Source organism: Ochotona princeps, chromosome 19, assembly GCF_030435755.1.
Source record: "Ochotona princeps isolate mOchPri1 chromosome 19, mOchPri1.hap1, whole genome shotgun sequence".
Lineage (NCBI taxonomy): Eukaryota > Metazoa > Chordata > Mammalia > Lagomorpha > Ochotonidae > Ochotona > Ochotona princeps.
In genome coordinates this window covers 50,508,278-50,526,546 of record NC_080850.1, presented here as the reverse complement: position 1 = coordinate 50,526,546, position 18,269 = coordinate 50,508,278, and the positions used below count along the sequence as shown (strand labels likewise).

General features: G+C 50.6%; 2 protein-coding genes across 4 annotated transcripts; one reads left to right on the top strand and one right to left on the bottom strand.

Annotated features, from left to right (window-relative positions):
• Window positions 1-460: 460 nt before the first annotated feature.
• On the bottom strand, window positions 461-3,241 carry MRPL55 (mitochondrial ribosomal protein L55). Of its 3 annotated transcripts, none has more exons than XM_058677373.1 (4): window positions 3,148-3,241; window positions 1,647-1,731; window positions 1,287-1,488; window positions 461-719 (listed from the first exon to the last, which is right to left on the bottom strand). In XM_058677373.1, exons 2-4 carry the CDS (start codon window positions 1,661-1,663, stop codon window positions 567-569), a joined length of 372 nt encoding a protein of 123 aa, XP_058533356.1. In that variant the 5' UTR covers window positions 1,664-1,731; window positions 3,148-3,241; the 3' UTR covers window positions 461-566. The 3 variants fall into 3 exon arrangements, with proteins under 3 accessions (XP_058533356.1, XP_058533357.1, XP_004586597.2); XM_058677374.1 differs by lacking the exon at window positions 3,148-3,241 and adding an exon at window positions 3,055-3,075 and having other exon boundaries at window positions 1,647-1,734; XM_004586540.2 differs by lacking the exon at window positions 3,148-3,241 and adding an exon at window positions 3,055-3,084 and having other exon boundaries at window positions 462-719.
• A 114-nt stretch (window positions 3,242-3,355) lies between these two features.
• LOC131482654 (uncharacterized) lies at window positions 3,356-10,853 on the top strand. Its single transcript, XM_058677701.1, has 2 exons — window positions 3,356-3,393; window positions 8,619-10,853. Exon 2 carries the CDS (start codon window positions 9,064-9,066, stop codon window positions 10,342-10,344), a length of 1,281 nt encoding a protein of 426 aa, XP_058533684.1. The 5' UTR covers window positions 3,356-3,393; window positions 8,619-9,063; the 3' UTR covers window positions 10,345-10,853.
• Window positions 10,854-18,269: the final 7,416 nt, after the last annotated feature.

Here is an 18,269-nt window from a genome sequence, read left to right as displayed (position 1 = left end):
AGTGTGAGGGCAGCCCAAGTTGGGCCAGACCCAGGCAAGGCCAAAGCCTGCAAGGACAGTAAATTCAGCCAGGTTGATCTCCCAGACACAAGCAGAAATGCTGGGAGTCTTGTATGGTCTCTGCTTAGTGGAGTTCTGTGAGGAGGGAAGGGCAGGATTAGGGTCAGCAGCCACACTCCAGGTCTCATTGTGGGTCTGATGTGTGCACTCTGGCACGTGCGGGTAGCTGGCTTGGAGCGAGGAGCAGCAACAGGGCTGTGAAAGGGTAGGAGGGGAGGTTGCTGTGGCCCATGATCTGGAGGGTTTCTGGGTTTTAAGCATCAGCAAAAGGGGACCACCCCGTTCTGTTCAGAAGCTGGGGCCTCCGTGAATACTGCAAGCTAGTCTCTTTCCCACTCTGCACCCAACAGCCCCCTGGCTCTGTGTGCTCCTCAGAGTGAGGTCGGAGGCCAGGTGCATACCAAGAAGGAAGATGCCGACACAAGGCAGTGGCTAGAGAATGTGTCTTGTACAGACAGGCATCCCTGACATCCTTATCACATCTTTAGGTGGCTTTAAGTCAGGTTTCACTTCTTGGTCCAAAAGCGTTTGTACCGTTCCACATCGAAGTCATCAGGCAGTTCTGGGTCCTTCTCCTCCTTGGGCCGCAGCTGAGCCTCACGCCTGCGCAGCCGGACCCGGCGTTCCTCGGGAGGCAGGCTGTCCAGGTCCAACGGCATCTATGGGTACAGAGATGCAGCAGACATGAGCACCATAGGGCCTTCCTCTGGCTTTCTGTCTTCTACCCAACTCTAGCTTCCTTTTTAGTTATTTGAGGCAGAGAGGTGAGCAGAGAACTCCCACCTGCTAGTTCACCCCCCAGATATCTGCTAACAGGTCAGGCTGTGCCAGGGGCCAAAGCTGAGAGCCCCAAGTCCCTGAGCCCTCACCGGCCAGCCTACAATGTGCCCCAGCAGGGAGCTGAGCCCTCACCTGCCAGCCCAAAGCAAGGAGCAGAGCCCAAGTATTCAGACATGGATGTGGGTGTCCAAACCACTACCCTTAGAATTTCTGTTGTTGGTCTTTCCTTTCACAAATGTTATTCTCTAAGGGATTTTGTTTCCTGCTTGCTTCTCTCAATTTTTTTTTTCTTAATACACAGCTCATGAATCCAACCTGACTTTGGAGCCTAGACTGAGTTTGCCCGACTGCTGTCATAGGCGCAGTGGCCATGGTTACAAGTCTGCCCTAAGATGGCTGACTCCCAGGCCCTGTGACTGGTCTTATGCCTGGGGAATGAAGCTTACCACCAGCAAGCGTCGTGGCTCCCGGTAGTGGATGTGGATGGTGGAGCCATCTTGCTTGACGAGCAACACAGGGTACAGTCGTGCATAGACCTGACGGCGTAGGCGACAGAGAGAGGCCCTGCTACTGTTGGCCCACGGAGGGGACATGTGCAGGCAGCGGCACACAGGGACAGCCGTCTTCATGGCCTTCTGCCACAGCAGGCTGCAGACATACACGCAAGTGCTGGTCAGTGGCTGGTGAGGGGAAGACACAGGCTGTGGCAGGGTCAGCCCTGATGTAGTGGCCTGCAAGAGGCCATGGGGGTGACTGAGGTGCCAAGGACAGCGGATCACAACCTTTTCCTGGAAGTCAGTACTTACCCAAGTGGGCTGCCCATAGCTGCTATCGCTCCTCAGAGCCCCGGGGGCACACGAGGGCCACTGGCCACTGGCCCTATTGCTCAACCTGCTGGGCGAGAAAAGCAGATGTTTTTTAAAGGTACTTCTTCTAGTCCTCAAAATATCTGAGCCAGCAATGAAGCCACAGAACCAGAAAGGTCTCTGGCAGGCATCCAAGGGGGGCAGGTCCAGGACCCATGGACACTATTGTTGGAAGATGCTTGTTGGACCCAATGTGATGGCCCAGTGGTTAAACCCTCAACTTGCTTGTGCCAGGATCCCATATGGGAGCCAGTTCGTGTCCCAGCTGCTCCACTTCCCATCCAACCCCCTGCTTGTGGCCTGGGAAAAAAGCAGAGGATGGTCCAAAGTCTGGGGACCTTGTGCCCGCATAGGAGACCCAAAAGAAATCCCTGGCTCCTGGCTTTGGATTGGCTCAGCTCTGGGAGTGAACCAGCAGACAAAAGATCTTTTTCTCTGTCTCTCCTTGAGTGCGCTAGCATATTCAGCACACATTCCTACAAAGTTCTAGTTTATCTCAGGCAGAGAGGCAGGGCTACCCTCTGCTGTTTCACTTTTCAGATGCACACTGGTTAGGACTGGGCCAGGCCAAAGTGGGAAACTCAATCCAACTTCCCTGTGTGTGCAGGGACCAGTCACTGCTGCCTCCTAGGGGCTGTGTGAGCAGCACTGTGCCAGGCCTTCCGGGGACAAGGTCAGGACTGGGCAAACGCCTACCCCACCCACACACTGCAGGTCCTCTTGGCATGTTTAGTTCAGGCACAGTGTTCCCCCCCCCCCCGTTTTTTTTAATGTACAGTTGCTTGTACCTGCAGACAGCAATCACAGGTCACCCTCTAGGCTCTCCCAATTACCTGGGGGACTTAGATTAGAACAAAGCAGACCCATTGCCCAAGATTTCTTTAAAGGATTGATTTTACTTATGTGAAAGTGAGAATGACAGACACAGATTCAGCCACCACGGCTACACTTCACATAGCTGAAACAGCCAAAGTCAGGAGCTAGGAACTCCACCCTGGTCTCACTGGTGGGTGGGGGCGTCCTGGCTGTTTGCCCCGCGGTAATAGCAAGCAGTATGGGAGGAGAAGCAGCCTGGACCCCCACTGAAAAGTGGTGGCTGGGCCGAGTGCCCTGTGCCACAACGCGGTGCCCCGCCCCTAAGCCCAGGTTTCGCACTCCGCTGCCTTATCCGGTAGGGAAGCCTCTGTGAACCGGGTGCAGTGCAGGAGGGCTGGGAGTGCCGAGTGGGCGGCTGCCCGCTCTCGGCGAGGGTCGGGCCCTCGATCTGCATCATCCCCACCTTACAGAGGCGGGGAGGGGTCTGCAGAAGCACCGGGCACCCCCCTGCTGCTCTTCCCCAAGACCTCACCGCGGCGGAAGTCCAGGCCGGGGCAGCCCCTCCCAGCCGTCTCGGCTTCCAGCCCCCGAGGCTGCTCCCGGTCAACAGGAGACGCCAGCCTACGGCCGCCACTGCCGCCCAGGAGAACTCCGACCGTCCGCAATCCCGATCCCTGCCGGGCACGCGGGAAGCAACCCCCAGACGGGGGCCTCTTAGGGAGGCCTGCGTCGCGCCGCGCTGACGCCCTACGGGGTGGGACCGGCGCAGCGGTGACGTGGGCGCCCCGGAGCGGCAGCGCGCGGGTAACACGGCGCGAGGCGAACCCGAGGTGCGGACGGACGACGGACGGCCGGGCGGGACGGGCCCGAGGTGCGGATGGGGAACGGACCGCGACGCTCACGTGTGGTAAGGTCCGTTGCTGCCAGTTCCGGCTTCTCGCGGGGTGCAAGCTCCAAGATGTGCCCAGTGGGAGATAGTCCCGGCCCCGAGACCAACTGCTAACAGGCGTGAAAGAATGGAAAGCAAAGAGCTTCGGTCGCGCATGGGAGGCGGCCGAATTGAACAAGGGGCTGGCGGCCTCGGAAACCACCTCAGCCCCGCAAAGATGTGCCGTGCCCCTGTGGCTCCCTGCGTGCACCCAGGCACCTCTGCGTTGGCTCCCCAGCCTGTAAGTTAGGCAAGGAAACTTTCCACAGGAAGGCACTCCAGTCTGATAATCCTTGGGAAGCATCTCCCTAGTCACAGAAAGGGAGGAGGACGCCTCCTCCTCAGAAAGCTCCAGGTAACTGAGCTCTGCCCTGACGGACTCTCCCGCAAGACGACAAGGACCGATCCCGCTCGTCCCGGCTAAGCAACTTTGCAGTTAGGGGCCCGGGCCTGCTGAGTCCACGCGAACATACACGGTTAGGGTGATAGTGACAAAGCATTTGTTGCTGGAAAGCTCTGCCTTAGAAGACATCTTTCTTTCCAGCCTGGAGAGAAAGGTGTTCGCCAGCTAGATAAAGGTTGGTGCGTTCCACTTACCGGAGAGTTCAAGGACTTTGGCCTGGACCAGGGCTCGTTTTTCCCTATTTGGGGCAACAAGCTAGAATATGTCTAAGATCAAAATTGTGCAGGCCGGTCCTGGCGAGGTGGTCTAGTGGCTAAAGTCCTCTCCTTGAACGTGCTGGTTCTAATCCTGGCTATTCCACTTCCCATCCAGCTCCCTGCTTGTGACCTGGGAAAGCAGTCGAGGACGGCCCAAAGCTTTGGGACCCTGTACCCATGTAGGAGACCTGGAGAAAGTTCCTGGCTCTTGGCTTTAGATCGGTGCAGCACTGGCCATTGCAGTCACTTGGGGAGTGAATCATTGGATGGAAGTTCTTCTTCTCTGTCTCTTCGCCTCTCTGTATATCTGACTTTCTAATAAAATAAATATTAAAAAAAAGTGAAGGAGGGGCTCAGACTTGCTCTGTGAGGTGGGATGCTTCCTGAGCAGTGGCTCACAACAATGGCCTGCTGCTGTTACAGCAGGAGCACTTGGAGGTGCTTGGTTCCCCAAGCAGTTGGCACCCTATGATCTTTCCATCCCAGTGAGTGTCACAGGCCATCTTTCAGCAGCCAGGGCTGGTAGATGGCTATTGGAAGTAATGCTGCTGGGACATAAAGACAGAATTAAGAGAGTGAGGACCAGGGACACGGGGCATAGAGGGGCTGGAAACCTAAGGACTGCTTGCTGCTCATGTTTATTCAGTTTCTACCACTTTCTTGAAAAAAAGTGATTGAATACTTTGTGGTTAATGTTGTAATCAGGTTTACACACTCACATAAAAGAGCCTAACACCGTACAGTGGTGTTTTTCTTTTCTCTAGCTACACTGCTTCACAGCTGTCTCAGGGATTTGTGTCTCGGGTCATTCATCCAGAGCTTCCTGACCCAGGAACACTGACTGAAACTTCTCATACCTAACACTAGATAAGGAGACCACATGCCAGCTTTGTAGGGCTCCTGTGGACCTGTGTGCATCTTGCAAATTACCTTTGGAACCTGGGAGGAAGGCCACGAAGGAATGAGGCAACCAGTGCTCTAATGGCTACTGATACATTTACTTCCAGGATTCCAGTTTTTATACACTCAGCAAAGCAACAGTTCACACTTAAGGCACCATCACCGAGTTTAATTTACAACCCATGTCACGTATGTAAGCCAAGAATTCCAGGAAAGCTAACAAGGCACCCTGATGAAAGCATCATTGATGTGGGGAACTAATGAGGAGCACATCCAAGGAGTCGCTGGCGGCAGTGTGCACTCTGGGCGGGGCCTGCTCTTCCTGGAGCTTCTTTTGAACAGGTTCTCACAGGCATCTATTGCCCTAGCTATCTTACCTTGCTGGATGCATTCTAACATGTTTTGTAGTTTGACATGCACTTACCTCAAACACAGAAGCTTACTAATTCTTGATCCTTTGAAAGCAGTAGTCAGCAGCCCTACACCAAAGAGAGATACGACTTTTGAGACCCCAACAGAGGAGGGGGAACTCGGAGACCCTGTCATTCACTCCCTGCCATCTTACATTCTGTGTCCTGAGCAGAGGGGAATTGTGAAGTATGTAATGATAGTGGTGCCTGTTTTCAGTCCAGCTGGTAGTTTTTATCTGTTGGGCAGCAGCAGCTTGGGATGACTGTAGTCCACATGGGAATGTGTTGTCCAGTTCTGGCTGTTTCTTCTTTTTAAGATGTATTTATTTTTATTGAAAAGGCAGATATGCAGAGAGAAGGAGATACAGAGAGGAAGATCTTATATCCGATGGTTCACTTCCCAAGTGGCTGCAATGGTCAGAGTAGCCTATCCAAAGCCAGGAGCTTCTTCCGGTCTCCCACACAGGTGCAGGGTTCCAAGGCTTTGGGCCATCCTCCACTGCTTTCGCAGGCCACATGCAAGGAGCTGGATGGTGGATGGAATAGCCAGGACATGAACTGGCTCCCATATGGGAACCTGGCACATGCAAGGTGAGGATGTTTGCTGCTAGGCTACAGTGCTGGGCCCAATGAACAATTTTTTTACAGTGTCTTTTCAGTGTTCCTCAACTGGCTCCTGTTGTGATGGGTCTCAAACACAGGCACTCTGTTCTGGGATAGAGGTGTCCCCAGACATGTCTTAATTTTGTGCCAAATGCCTTCTTTCCTTTCAGTTTCTTGTTTGAACTCCGTAAGCCAGTTGGTTGAGCTGTTTCCAGGCAGTGTGCAGCCTCCATAATCTCCCTTCTGATAAATCCACTGTTATCTGCTGCTTCAGAACTGAGCATGCCTGAGCTGGGGACAGGGTCGGGTGACTGTTGGTGGGCTGGCCACTATGTGGAACACTTGTGTAAGCTAAAGGGAGTGTCCCAGGTAGCTTGGGACAGAACACCAAGACCAGATTACCTTCTTGGAAGTTGACAGTGTTGGGCACACACCACTGTCTTGGCATCACTTCCCCTCTGGCCTTCCCTTGGCACCTGACTTTTACCATCCTCACGTGGACACACATTTCCTCAGTGGTTGTTTCTTTGATTCTTTTTTTTTTAACTTAAGATTTATTTTTATTGGAAAGGTGGATTTACAGAGAATAGGAAAGACAGGAAAAAAATCTTGCATCTGTTGCATCACTATCCAAATGGCTGTAACAGCGGTAGCTGAGCTAATCTGAAGCCAGGAGCTTCTAGGTTTTTCATACGGGTATAGGATCCCAAGATTTGGGGCCATCCCCTACGGCTTTCCCAGGCCATGAGGAAGGGGGTTGAATGGGAAGTAGAGTGATTGGGACATGAACCAGTGCCCATATTGGATGCTGGCCCTTGCAGGCAGAGGATGAACCCAATTGAACCATCACGTTGGGCCCTCTCAGCATTTGTTTCGAATGCAGCTCTCAGGAGAGTATTTCTATATATCTGGGATTGGGAAGCTGTGTGCACACCCACTGTGATAGGCTTATAGTCACCGCCTCCATCTTAAGGGCACAGACATGGATTACGAAATGGAGTATCGGGCAAGTGTGGTAGCCTAGTAGCTAAAATCCTTGCCTTCCATGCATTGGGATCCCATTTGGGTGCCAGCTCATGTCCTGGAGGCCCTGCTTCCCACCCAGCTCCCTGCTTCTGGCCTGGGAAGGCAGTGGAGGACATCCCAAAATCTGGTGACCCTGTACCCACACGGGAGATCCAGAAGAAGCTCCTGGCTCCTGGCTTCAGATCAGCTCAACTCCAGTCATTGTGGCCGCTTGTGGAGTGAATCAGTGGACAGAAGATCTTCCTCTCCATCTCTCCTCTGTGTATATCTGACTTTCCAGTAAAAATAAATCTTTTAGAAAAAAAAAAAAGAAAGAAATGGGGTATCAGCTCAGACTTAGAATTTTTAAGTAGAGTGACATAGGAAAAGACATATTCCATCTGCTAATATACTCCCCAAATGGCCACAGCACCCAGGTCTGAGCCAGGGCAGAGCCAGGAGCCAGGGATTCCATTGTGGTCTCACTTGTGGGTACAGGGGCCCAAGCCTGAGCTTTCCCAGGAGCATTAGCAGGGAGCTGGATTGGAAGTGGAGAGCTGAGACTGGAGCCAACACCCATATGGGATGCTCTGCTGCAGCTGCAGGTGGTGGCTTCCTGCACTATGCCGCAGTGCTGGATGCAGGCCTCAACTGTGTCCTTCCCCTTCACTCCTGCCAAGTCTCATGCATGAACACAGCCTTCCTTGCTGGCTGTTTGTGGCTTCAGATCCTGCTGGAGGCATTTAGGGAGGAAAGTAGCAGATAAAAGCTTCTCCCTCTTTTTTTTTTTGAAAGGCAGATCAGGTTTACAGAGAGGAGGAGTCAGAAAGATCTTCCTTCTGCTGGTTCACTTCCCAAGTGGCTGCAACAGCTGGAGTCGAGCTGATCCGAAGCCAGGAAGCAGGAGCTTGCTCTGGGTCTCCCAGGCAGGTGCAGGGCCACAAGGCCTTGGGCCATCCTCTACTACTTTCCCATGCCACAGAGAGCTGAAAGGGAAGCCAAGCAGCCAGGACATGAACCCGTGCCATTGGTAATGCCGGCACTTGCAAGGTGAAGATTTTAGCCACTAGGCCATCACATTAGACCCTGTCTCTGCCTTTTAAAGAAAAAAGTTGTCATACTAGTCCATAGATGAGGAAACACTGCTACTGGGGAACTGTGTGGACCCAGCTCGCCACCTTGGAGTCTTCCCCATTGTAGGCCTTTGCCCCAGCTCATTTCTTTGGAATCTTGCTAGTCGTGCCCATGTTACCCCTCACCAAACCCCAGAAAATGGCGGCATGGGAATTTGCTCAGAGAAGGTGGCATCAAGTGCCAGGTGCTAGAGAACTCAGAAGTACATGCCTGGAGATGAATCACGATGGGGCTCCTGCGAGGTGTCGCCTGCAGCAGGGGGCATGGTACGCCTTTTGTGGGAGAGCTCAAGGCACTTGTTTTAGGGTTGGGGTGACTTTAACTTTGGCTGGTGGAAAGCCTGCAGCTGGCCATGCCACACAGCAGTCAAGACACCTGTGGTTTTGCCTGGTGCCTAGGAGTCTCCATCCCTTGGGAGGCACCCAGATTGAAGTCATTGCTCTTTCTTGTTTACAGAGCTTCCCACCCAGCACCCATCTCCAGTTGACAAGAAGAGGGCAGACCTTTCCTGGCCTGGCAGCCTATGTAACTCTGCCACTCCCAAGTCTGCAGGACGTGCCCCTCCATGTGCAGCTTTGCCAGTGATGGGAAGTCTTCCCTCAGATCTGCCTCCAACTGAGATTGCCTGTGCCGAAGACGTCATCTCCTTTCATGAGAGTGCTCTTGGGGTTTCATCCAGACATTTGTCAAGAGCAAAGTAACATCCCAAAGTGGACACGGGTTGGGCATAGTGCTTGTCACCATTTTATGAGACAATCTAGTCTCCACAGTGAAACAGCGGATTCCTGACAGGCAAGACTTCCACAAAGGGCCTGCAGGGTCAGGCCATCCACCCGGCAGACGAGTTCTGTGACACACACACTTGGAAGGCAGACGTTCTTCCTACAATCCCTGATCCTCCATGGGAAACAGAATGGGGACCTGCAATTCCAAGGCACAGCCACGTACCTTTCCGCCAGAGACCCCAGCCAACTACATGCTCATCCAGTATGGCTCCCGGTCGTGTGAGTTTCTGTATCGGTGGACATGTTACACCTCAGATAACTCAGAGCTCCAGTGGCCACACTTGGGATCCTTTGAACTTCCCAAGCTTGCTTTTCTTAAAGAAAGATTAGTACGGTTTGGCAGTAGGGTCAGCCCATTGGAATGGGATGCATATTCCAAATGGCATCTTGAAGCTTCAAAGCGTGCCCATGATTCAGAGGTAGCTTCCCTGCGTGACCTTGTCTTCCAGATGGCTGAAGACAACCGACAGTTAAAAAAGAACATAAAAGACTTGGAAGCCAAGATTCTCTCCTCTCTGGAACGTCCACGTCCCTCCCCCCACACCACTGCCTCAGAGTCCGCTGACAAGCCAGTGAGGGACAAAGCCTCCTGTTCCCCCTGGACTAACCAGGAACTCCTAGCCATCCTCAAGGTTTTCCCAAAAGTCACTGAAGACCCTGAGCGATTTGCTGATGAATTCAAACTAGTAACCCAGGTCTACAAGCCAGGGCTAACTCATCTCCTCCAGCTGGTTCACTTGCTTGTTGATGAAAACCAAGCCCAGCACTGGCTGGAGACAGCTCACTGGGCATACTGGGAGCCGAAAAGCAAGTGGCAGACACAGCAGTCCTGGGAGCAGGCCCAGCATCTGGCCACAAGCCTCCACAGAGCTATCCCAGAGGCTTTCCCTAGACGCGCAGATTGGACTAAGATTGATGCCTGTACCCAAAGAACCAATGAGTCTGTTTATGATTTTTACAGTCGATTTAAACGTGTCTTTGAGGAAAATTTTGGATTTGGTACAGATTGCATTTCTGACAGTTCAGTCAATGATACCTTTAACTATTTGTTTGTGAAACGCCTAACCCCAGGGCTTTCCGAGCTTGTTGATAGAGCCTGTGTGGATTGGGAAAACATGCCCACTCAGCAGCTAGTACGTGAGGTTGATAAGTTATCCCACACCCAGGAGTGTGCCAACGAAAAGAAAATTGTCGAGACCCTCAGTCAGGTGCTGCAACAGCTGGGAGCTCCCCAGAGGATCCCTCCTGGTGTCTGCCATTATTGTAAACAACCTGGCCACTGGAAGAAAGATTGCTACAAGCTGAAAAGAGCTAAGCAGTCCCTCCCTCGTATCTCTCACTTTGGGGGGATGAATGCGCTGTCTGTCACCTGTCATCAGCTGCCTTGGAAAGACTGAGAGCTAGGCCCTACTGCCATTGGGGAGCCACACTCCCAATGGCTTATCTGCTCGCCGCTTGGAGAGGAGTGAGAGAGCACAGATAGTGTCATCCATACCTCACCCAGTACCTGCCACTTTGTGTTTCATGTTCAGTGTCTGGTCACCTTCTCAGCTGAGTCTTTTTAGAAAAATGTCATGTAGGGATTTATTCTAAAAGGAGGAAATACTTTTGGAATTGGATGAACCAGATTGAATTGACTCAATCCTAAAAGCTCCTGGCTCCCCTGGTTCCTGCATATGGCCACAAAATGAGGAAGCTCTTGAGGACTTTAAACCCACCACCAAATATAAACTGTATAAGGGTCTTGTGCCCTTATCCTGCCAGGAAAGAAATCTAACGGTTTTGAGTGCAGTTGGTTCAAGACCTCTATGTGGTGAACAGGGCTGTTGTCCTGAATACTCTAGCTCACTGACTTCAGTCCCTGTCGACAGCAAGTGCCTTTTTCAGTCTTGTTTGGACAGTCAGTGCCCTTGACTGGGGATGGCCAGTGGTGCCCCTGGACTCTGAGTGCCTTTGTGGTCACTGGGGACAGCCAGCAGTGCCTCTAGACATTGAGTGCCTTTGCGGACACTGGGGACGGCCAGTAGTGCCCCTGGAGTGTCGGTGCCTTTGCCATCACTAAAACACCACGTGTCGTCTGACCCTAACAGTTCCCCTGCAAGCCCCTCCAAAAGCTGTACAGGATGCACTTTTGGATAGTGCTGAGCTGTCCTGGTTCTCAGGTCGTCATTCTTGAAAGAGGGCAAATGTGTGCAAGTTGTGCCCTATCCACCACCTTTGACAATAGGGTGGTCCCTTTCTTTGAGCTGTGGCCCTTGCTAGAGACTGCCACTTAGCCAGGGGCAGTCTGCCAAGTGCATGTGGACACAAGTGAGCTCCCGGAGTCACAGAGACTGCTGGGTACTGTTGTGGAGACCAGGGTTTCTGTCCTCAGTGGAGATGAGATCATGTGGTGTACTAGTACAGCTACCTGCTGCCCTGGCTATTTACAGCTGGATTCGGAGGCTATCTGGTTGCCAGTCTGCCCTTGGCTGGGGCCCGGCTGGAAAGGCTTGCAAAAGAGCATCTTAGAGCAGCTACTGTAGGGTCAGGCATCAGTGGAGTCTGCTTATACTGAACACCAGCTCAGCAGGAGAGTTCAGGAGCATGGGGCTGGTCTTGGTTGCACTGAGGGCCTCATGGTGGCTGGAGCATGTACAAAGAGATGTAGGAGTGATGATGCCTGGCACTCCCAGAGCAGCACTGCTGCCTCCATGCTGTGGAAAACAGGCCAGACTGCATCTGCCGCTGGGCTGGCCATTTCCCTGCACACTGGCAAGTGGTCAGCTGCAGTGATGTGGCAGCTCATCGACATGTCCACTTGCATACACTTCAGGTCATACTTCCTGTGCCAGCTGCAGCTCCAGCTGGTTCTCCCCTGCCGATGGGGTTCCCATGACCCCCTCCTTATCACACCCAAACCTGAGCAGGACTGGGCAGGACTTGGCTTTGGAGAACCAGGGTTTCCTTGTAAAGCCGCCTGAATTACTGTGTGGGTCTCCAAAATTTGCCTTACTGGCCTTGGCCAGTCCCTTCTCAAGCTTACCTGTGTAGTGCCGTCCCACAGGGAAACTTTGTGCTTTCTGTGGTATGCCCGACCTGGCTGACACACCCACTTCTCCCATCAGGGCTGCCACAGGTGACTGGTCTCCCTTGAGATCACTCCTACATCTCTGTACATGCAGCAGTAGGGTGAGGGATAGCGATCATATCCAGTCTCAAGACAAAGTTAAAAAGAAAATACAGCCAAGCCAGTTTCTCGTAGGTAAGTCTCGTCCACCAAGGTGGGCTTCAGAAGTGGCCAGAGTCCTGTTAAGGAAATTCACAGGCTTGCTCTGTGTGCTTTGACATGTCAGTTTCCTGCCCTGGGTTCTCTAGAAGCTAAAAGTTGATTTTTGGAAGTATAAGCTTCAGGGAGAAGCTTGTCATTGAAGGAAAAGTAATTCTAAACAAGTCTGATGCAAAAAATTATTTCACAAATACTGGCCTCTTTTTACATGGTACATGTAAAACAAACATGAAAAAATATTGTAGATGGGCCCGGCAGCGTGGCCTAGTGGCTAAAGTCCTCACCTTGAATGCCCCGGGATCCCATATGGGCGCCGGTTTGAATCCCGGCAGCTCCACTTCCCATCCAGCTCCCTGCTTGTGGCCTGGGAAAGCAGTCGAGGACGTCCTAAAGTCTTGAGACCCTGCACCCGCATGGGAGACCAGGAAGAGGTGCCTGGGAAAGCAGTTGAGGACGGCCCAAAGCCTTGGGACCCTGCACCCACATGGGAGACATGGAAGAGGTTCCTGGTTCCCGGCATCGGATCGGCGCGCACCAGCCCGTTGCGGCTCAGTTGGGGAGTGAATCATTGGATGGAAGATCTTCCTCTCTGTCTCTCCTCCTCTCTGTATATCCGGCTTTCCAATAATAATAAATCTTTAAAAAAAAAAATATTGTAGATGTTATGAAACAGTGGGTGCTGATGCAAAACAGTCAACAATGTTTGCTCTAGTCTTTACAAGAAATTCAGGTTACTGAATTAGAAATTATTGATACATGTTATTAAGCTGTGTTTATGCAAGGCAAGTAAAGTGTTTGATCAGCAAAGTTGTGAGGAACACATTTTGTTTGGAAAGAGGTTGATTACACAATTTTTTGGACGTACTGTCTGATCATGGGCTGACTTGATGGGCTGATATTATTAAAGATTTATTTATTTTTGTTACAAAGTCAGATATACAGAGAGGAGGAGAGAGAGGAAGATCTTCCGTCCGATGATTCACTCCCTAAGTGAGCGCAACGGCCGGTGCTGTGCCGATCTGGAGCCAGGAGCCAGGAACCTCCTCCGGGTCTCCCATGCGGGTGCAGGGTCCCAAAGCATTTGGGACGTCCTCGACTGCCTTCTCAGGCCACAAGCAGGGAGCTGGATGGGAAGTGGAGCTGCCGGGATTAGAACCGGTGCCCATATGGGATCCCGGGGCGTTCAAGGAGAGAACTTTAGCTGCTAGGCCACGCCACCGGGTCCAGGGTTATTATTTAAAAGCTTTTTTTTAGATTAATGTCAACTTCATTAGTAATAGTACACTGATGCAGAAGTAAAATTTAGTCTAATTATTTTGTCTTTTTATATTTGGGGGGCCTTTTAGATTAAAATACCGATTTTCTATGGATCTGAGGAGGTGAAAAAGTTTTTTTTTTTCAGCTGCTGGGTCTAGGGAACAAACATTTTATCAAGATGATTTCTGGTGCTTTGTGCTACCCTGTACTGTATCTTGGATTACTTGAGTAGAGTGAATCTCTCAATATTGAGAGCGGAGTCCAGTGCTTTAATTATCCCTCTGCTTCAATGAATGAGTGTCTTTTCCACGGTGATTCTGATCTTGTTTCAATCAAGTACTTTTGACCAACTTCCATAAATCAAATTCTACATGCCACACGACCCCAACAGGGAGAGTCTAAGACACTGTGATTTACTTGATGTATTAATTGCCTGGGGAACATTGTGAAATAAATGGTAAATCTTAACCTGTATTTGTATGGAAATGTTAGTAATATGTTCCCAACAACTAAAATAAAATTCCTAAAGACATCTGCTTTAACTTTGCAGTTATGCTAAATTATATGCATGGAAATCACCATTACAGTTTTATAATTATAGTGAACTTTTGTCATATCTTTAATCATGAGTATTTTAAGTCATTGTTCAGTTAACTGTTTTATTGTGCTTTTCTGGCTCTTTTTTGCAAGCAGTAATTATACTAAAGCATTATCCCTTGATGGGAGGGATGAAAACACTTGAACAAGTGTAGATTTCTGATAACTTTGAGATTATACCCTTGGACAGGGGAAGAATTTACAGAATCCTAATGGAAAAATGGGACTGATGGATTGTGGTTTTCACACTGACACTGTTGCTAAGAACATATGTGCCATTTTCAACACAAGAGTGGAAAATTACTGGCAGCTTGCCTGTGTTAGCAGCTTGCAAATTAGCCCCCACAAAGTTCAAGTACTGTGACAGGGAGCAAGATTGTACACCACTCGTGAGAGGGGATAGGGATGGAAACATCCCCCAGAAGGGGAAAGGAAGATGGCCATTAGAGTGATGATAAAACCTAGGTGCCACACAGGGGCCAGACATTCGTTTGTAATAATAGTCTTGCTTGGGCCCGGCGGTGTGGCGTAGCGGCTAGAGTCCTCGCCTTGAAAGCCCCGGGATCCCATATGGGCGCCGGTTCTAATCCCGGCAGCTCCACTTCCCATCCAGCTCCCTGCTTGTGGCCAGGGAAAGCAGTTGAGGACGGCCCAATGCATTGGGACACTGCACCCGCGTGGGAGACCCGGAGGAGGTTCCAGGTTCCCGGCTTCGGATCAGCACACATCTGCCCGTTGCGGCTCACTTAGGGAGTGAATCACCGGACGGAAGATCTCTCTGTCTCTCCTCCTCTGTGTATATCTGGCTGTAATAAAATGAATAAATCTTTAAAAAAAAATAATAGTCTTGCTTTATTATAACAAGGTCTCACTTTTCATTGCAACTCTTGTGTCCAAGTTTGTTGTTTAAGTGGACAGGTAGCCATGTTTCCCATAAAAAACTTGAATGCTTGTCTAGGTCTCTGTGTAAAATACAACACCCAATAATAATCCTAAGTAGTTTACTCAGCCCAAATGCCCTGTCTCCCCAAAGAAGTGACCAAACCCCTCAAACCTGACGTTATATATACAAAAAAAAAGGCTTTATAAAGTAGCAAAAGAATTAGTATATAAACAGTAAGTCTTAAAAAGTCTTTTATACCAAAAATACATTTTTATATAAATGTCAAAATTACATCACCAAAAAGCAAAACTACAGGCCCAGCATGATAGCCTAGTGGCTTAAGTCCTCACCTTGCATGCACCAGGATCCCATATGGGCACCAGTTCTAATCCCGGCGGCGCAGCTTCCCATTCAGCTCCCTACTTGTGGCCTGGGAAGCAGTGGAGGATGGCCCAAAGGCTTGGGACCCTGCACCTGTGTGGGATACCTGGAAAAGGCTCTGGGCTCCTGGCTTCGGACTGCCTCAGCTCTGGCCATTGTGGCCGCTTAAGGAGTGAATCAGTGGACGGAAGATCTTCTCTGTCTCCTCTCTGTATATCTGACTTTCCAATAAAAAATAAATAAATAAAACAAAATTCCATATAGGACCACTAAACAAGTCTTCCTAAAAAACCAGCCTAGGCCCAAACATCTCTAAAATGGCATTAAAACCCAAATTTACTTAAATGAAAAATACTATACATGATGAAAACTTTCCAGGTCTTTAAAGGTTGCTAATAGACTCATTAAAAGAGCTAATATCTGGGGCCTGGCACTATGGCTCAGTGGCTAGATCCTCATCTTGCAAGTGCCAAGATCGCATATGGGTGCCAGTTCGTGTCCCAGATACTCCACTTCCCATCCAACTCCCTGCTGTGTGGCCTGGGAAAGCAGTAGAGAATGGGACCACCCTTCATGTGGGAGACCTGGAAGAAATTCCTGGCTTCTGGTTTGGATTGGTTCAGCTCTGGCTGCTACAGCCACTTGGGGGGTGAACCAGTAGATGGAAGATCTGTCTCTCCTCTCCATAAATCTGATCTGCCTTTCCAATAAAAACAAATAAATCTTAAACAGCCTACCATCACCAAAACCTCTTCAAAATAATGCTAAAATAAATTTGGCCTGATAAATAACTGTAATAATTAGAGTCATTATACATGGGAAATAAGCCTACCAGAAACCATGTCAGCAACCACAAGGTGGTGGAAGACTTCCAAACAAACATCTTCCCCACGGAGTGTGCCTCAAGATTACCCACTCTCCTTTTCCCAAGTAGTTTACCTCTGTTCCAGTTTTTATTTTTTTAAGAACGGCCAAGTTATAGAAGGAGCATCTGTGGTTAGCCTGTGTCCCCACCCACTTCCTGCTGAGCAACTCTGTGCGGCTTAGCCCTTTGTGGCTGTTGCATCTAAGCCCATTTTACTGCACTGTAGAAAGCTGTCTTACAGGATGTTTTGGTGGTGGTTCCTCTACCTGCAAGCTGGTTTAGTAATTTATCCTGAATGGTGCATTTTATTGTTTCAATACAGAAAGAAGCTTACACAGTATTAAAAATTGCTTGTGGGGCCTGATGCAGTAACCTAGTGGTTAAAGTCCTCGCCTTGCATCTGCAGGGATCCCATATGGACACCGGCTCATATCCCAGCTGCTCTACTTCCCTCCCAGCTCTCTACTTGTGCCCTAGGAAAGCAGAGGAAGATGGCTTAAGACCTTGGGACCTGCACCCATGTGAGAGACCTGCAAGAAGTTCCTGGTTCCTGGCTTTGGATCAGCTCAGCTCCGGCCATTGTGGTCATTTGGGGAGTGACGCAGTGGATGATTTTTCTGTCTCTCTGTAAATCTGACTTTACAATAAAAATAAATCAATCTTTTTTAAAAAAAAATTACTTGTGATACACATGCTTGGGTCTCATGTGTGTGGGTGGGCCCCAGGCCAGTATGCCATCCTGCCAGAAGATTGGGCTGAGGAACCCTGCACTCACAGGCTGTGGATTGCTCAGGGAAGCGGGTATGGGAAGGTGTTGGGGGGGATCGCTGAGGGACATTACAGGTGAGAAATGACTTCTAGGGAATTGCAGTGACCAGGCCACTGCACTTGCAGATAAGCAAGGGGGCGAAGACCAAGCGTACTGGAAGGCAGGATAGCTGGAGGACCTTTTTGGGTCAGACCGGTGCATCTGCCTACATGGGAGACCTAAGCTGGGCTAATTAGCATTGACCACTGCCCACTGGCACATATGAAAGCTAGGGCTGTGGGGGTCTGCCTGGCAGGGCTAGACAGGGAATAATAGATCATGGTAGGCTGGGTCATGACACTAACCAGCACATAAGAAACGCCTGGGGACAGATTCTGTGGGACACCCCTGTAGGATAACAAAATCTGCTGGTTTGCTGAAGAGCTGGGGGTGATGATGGGTAAAAGAGGCATGACCATGGAACTCACTGACTCTCATGGGTACTGAGTTTGGGCACATGCTGGGATGATCTAGGCTGTACCACCTGTAGTTACACGGGATTGAGTATGGGGCAGGCCAGGCTGCAACATCCACTAGCAGCCTAAGATGCAGCAAGGACTATGCCAGGTAATGGCCTAGCACCTGATAGCATGTGTGAGATCCGTGTCTGGGAGTGGCCCTGTGGGGGTGCATTGATGGGCTGCAGCTCCCGCTGGTAAGCACATTAGGACTGGGTGTTGGTCAGGCCAGGAAAGACTGCTCCACTTGTTGGCAAGTGTATTGGCTGGCTTTGGGAACAGACTGAGCAGGGCCAGGCCAAACCATAGCACACTGACATGTGCAGGATCCAGGATGGGGTGAGACCATGCTAGGCTGGGCTATTATACCTACCAGTTTTCATGGAAGCCAGCGATATGGGAAGGCTGAGCAAGACTAGGCTGGATCAGAGCAATCACTAGCATGTGCAAGATCTATAGCTGGAAGTGAGCCTGGCAGGGGAGCTAAGGGGATGCCCCTGAGGGGCTATGGTTTCCATTGGTGAGCACAAGAGCCAGAATGTGACAGTGAACTGGGCAGGACATGACTGCAGCATCCCTTGGCATGGATGTGGACTGGGTCTGGGGTGTGCCAGATAGGGCTAGGCTCCAGCACCTGCTGGTGCTCCCAAGAGCCAGAATGTGTGTAGGACAAGCTGTGCTAGGTTTCAGCGCTTGCTAAACCATGTGAAAACCAGGTCTGGGGGTGAGCTAGGTGGAGCTGGGCTGTAGCACCCACCAGTAAGAGCTGGAATACATGTGCGCCAATCACTCAAGGCCACTGTAC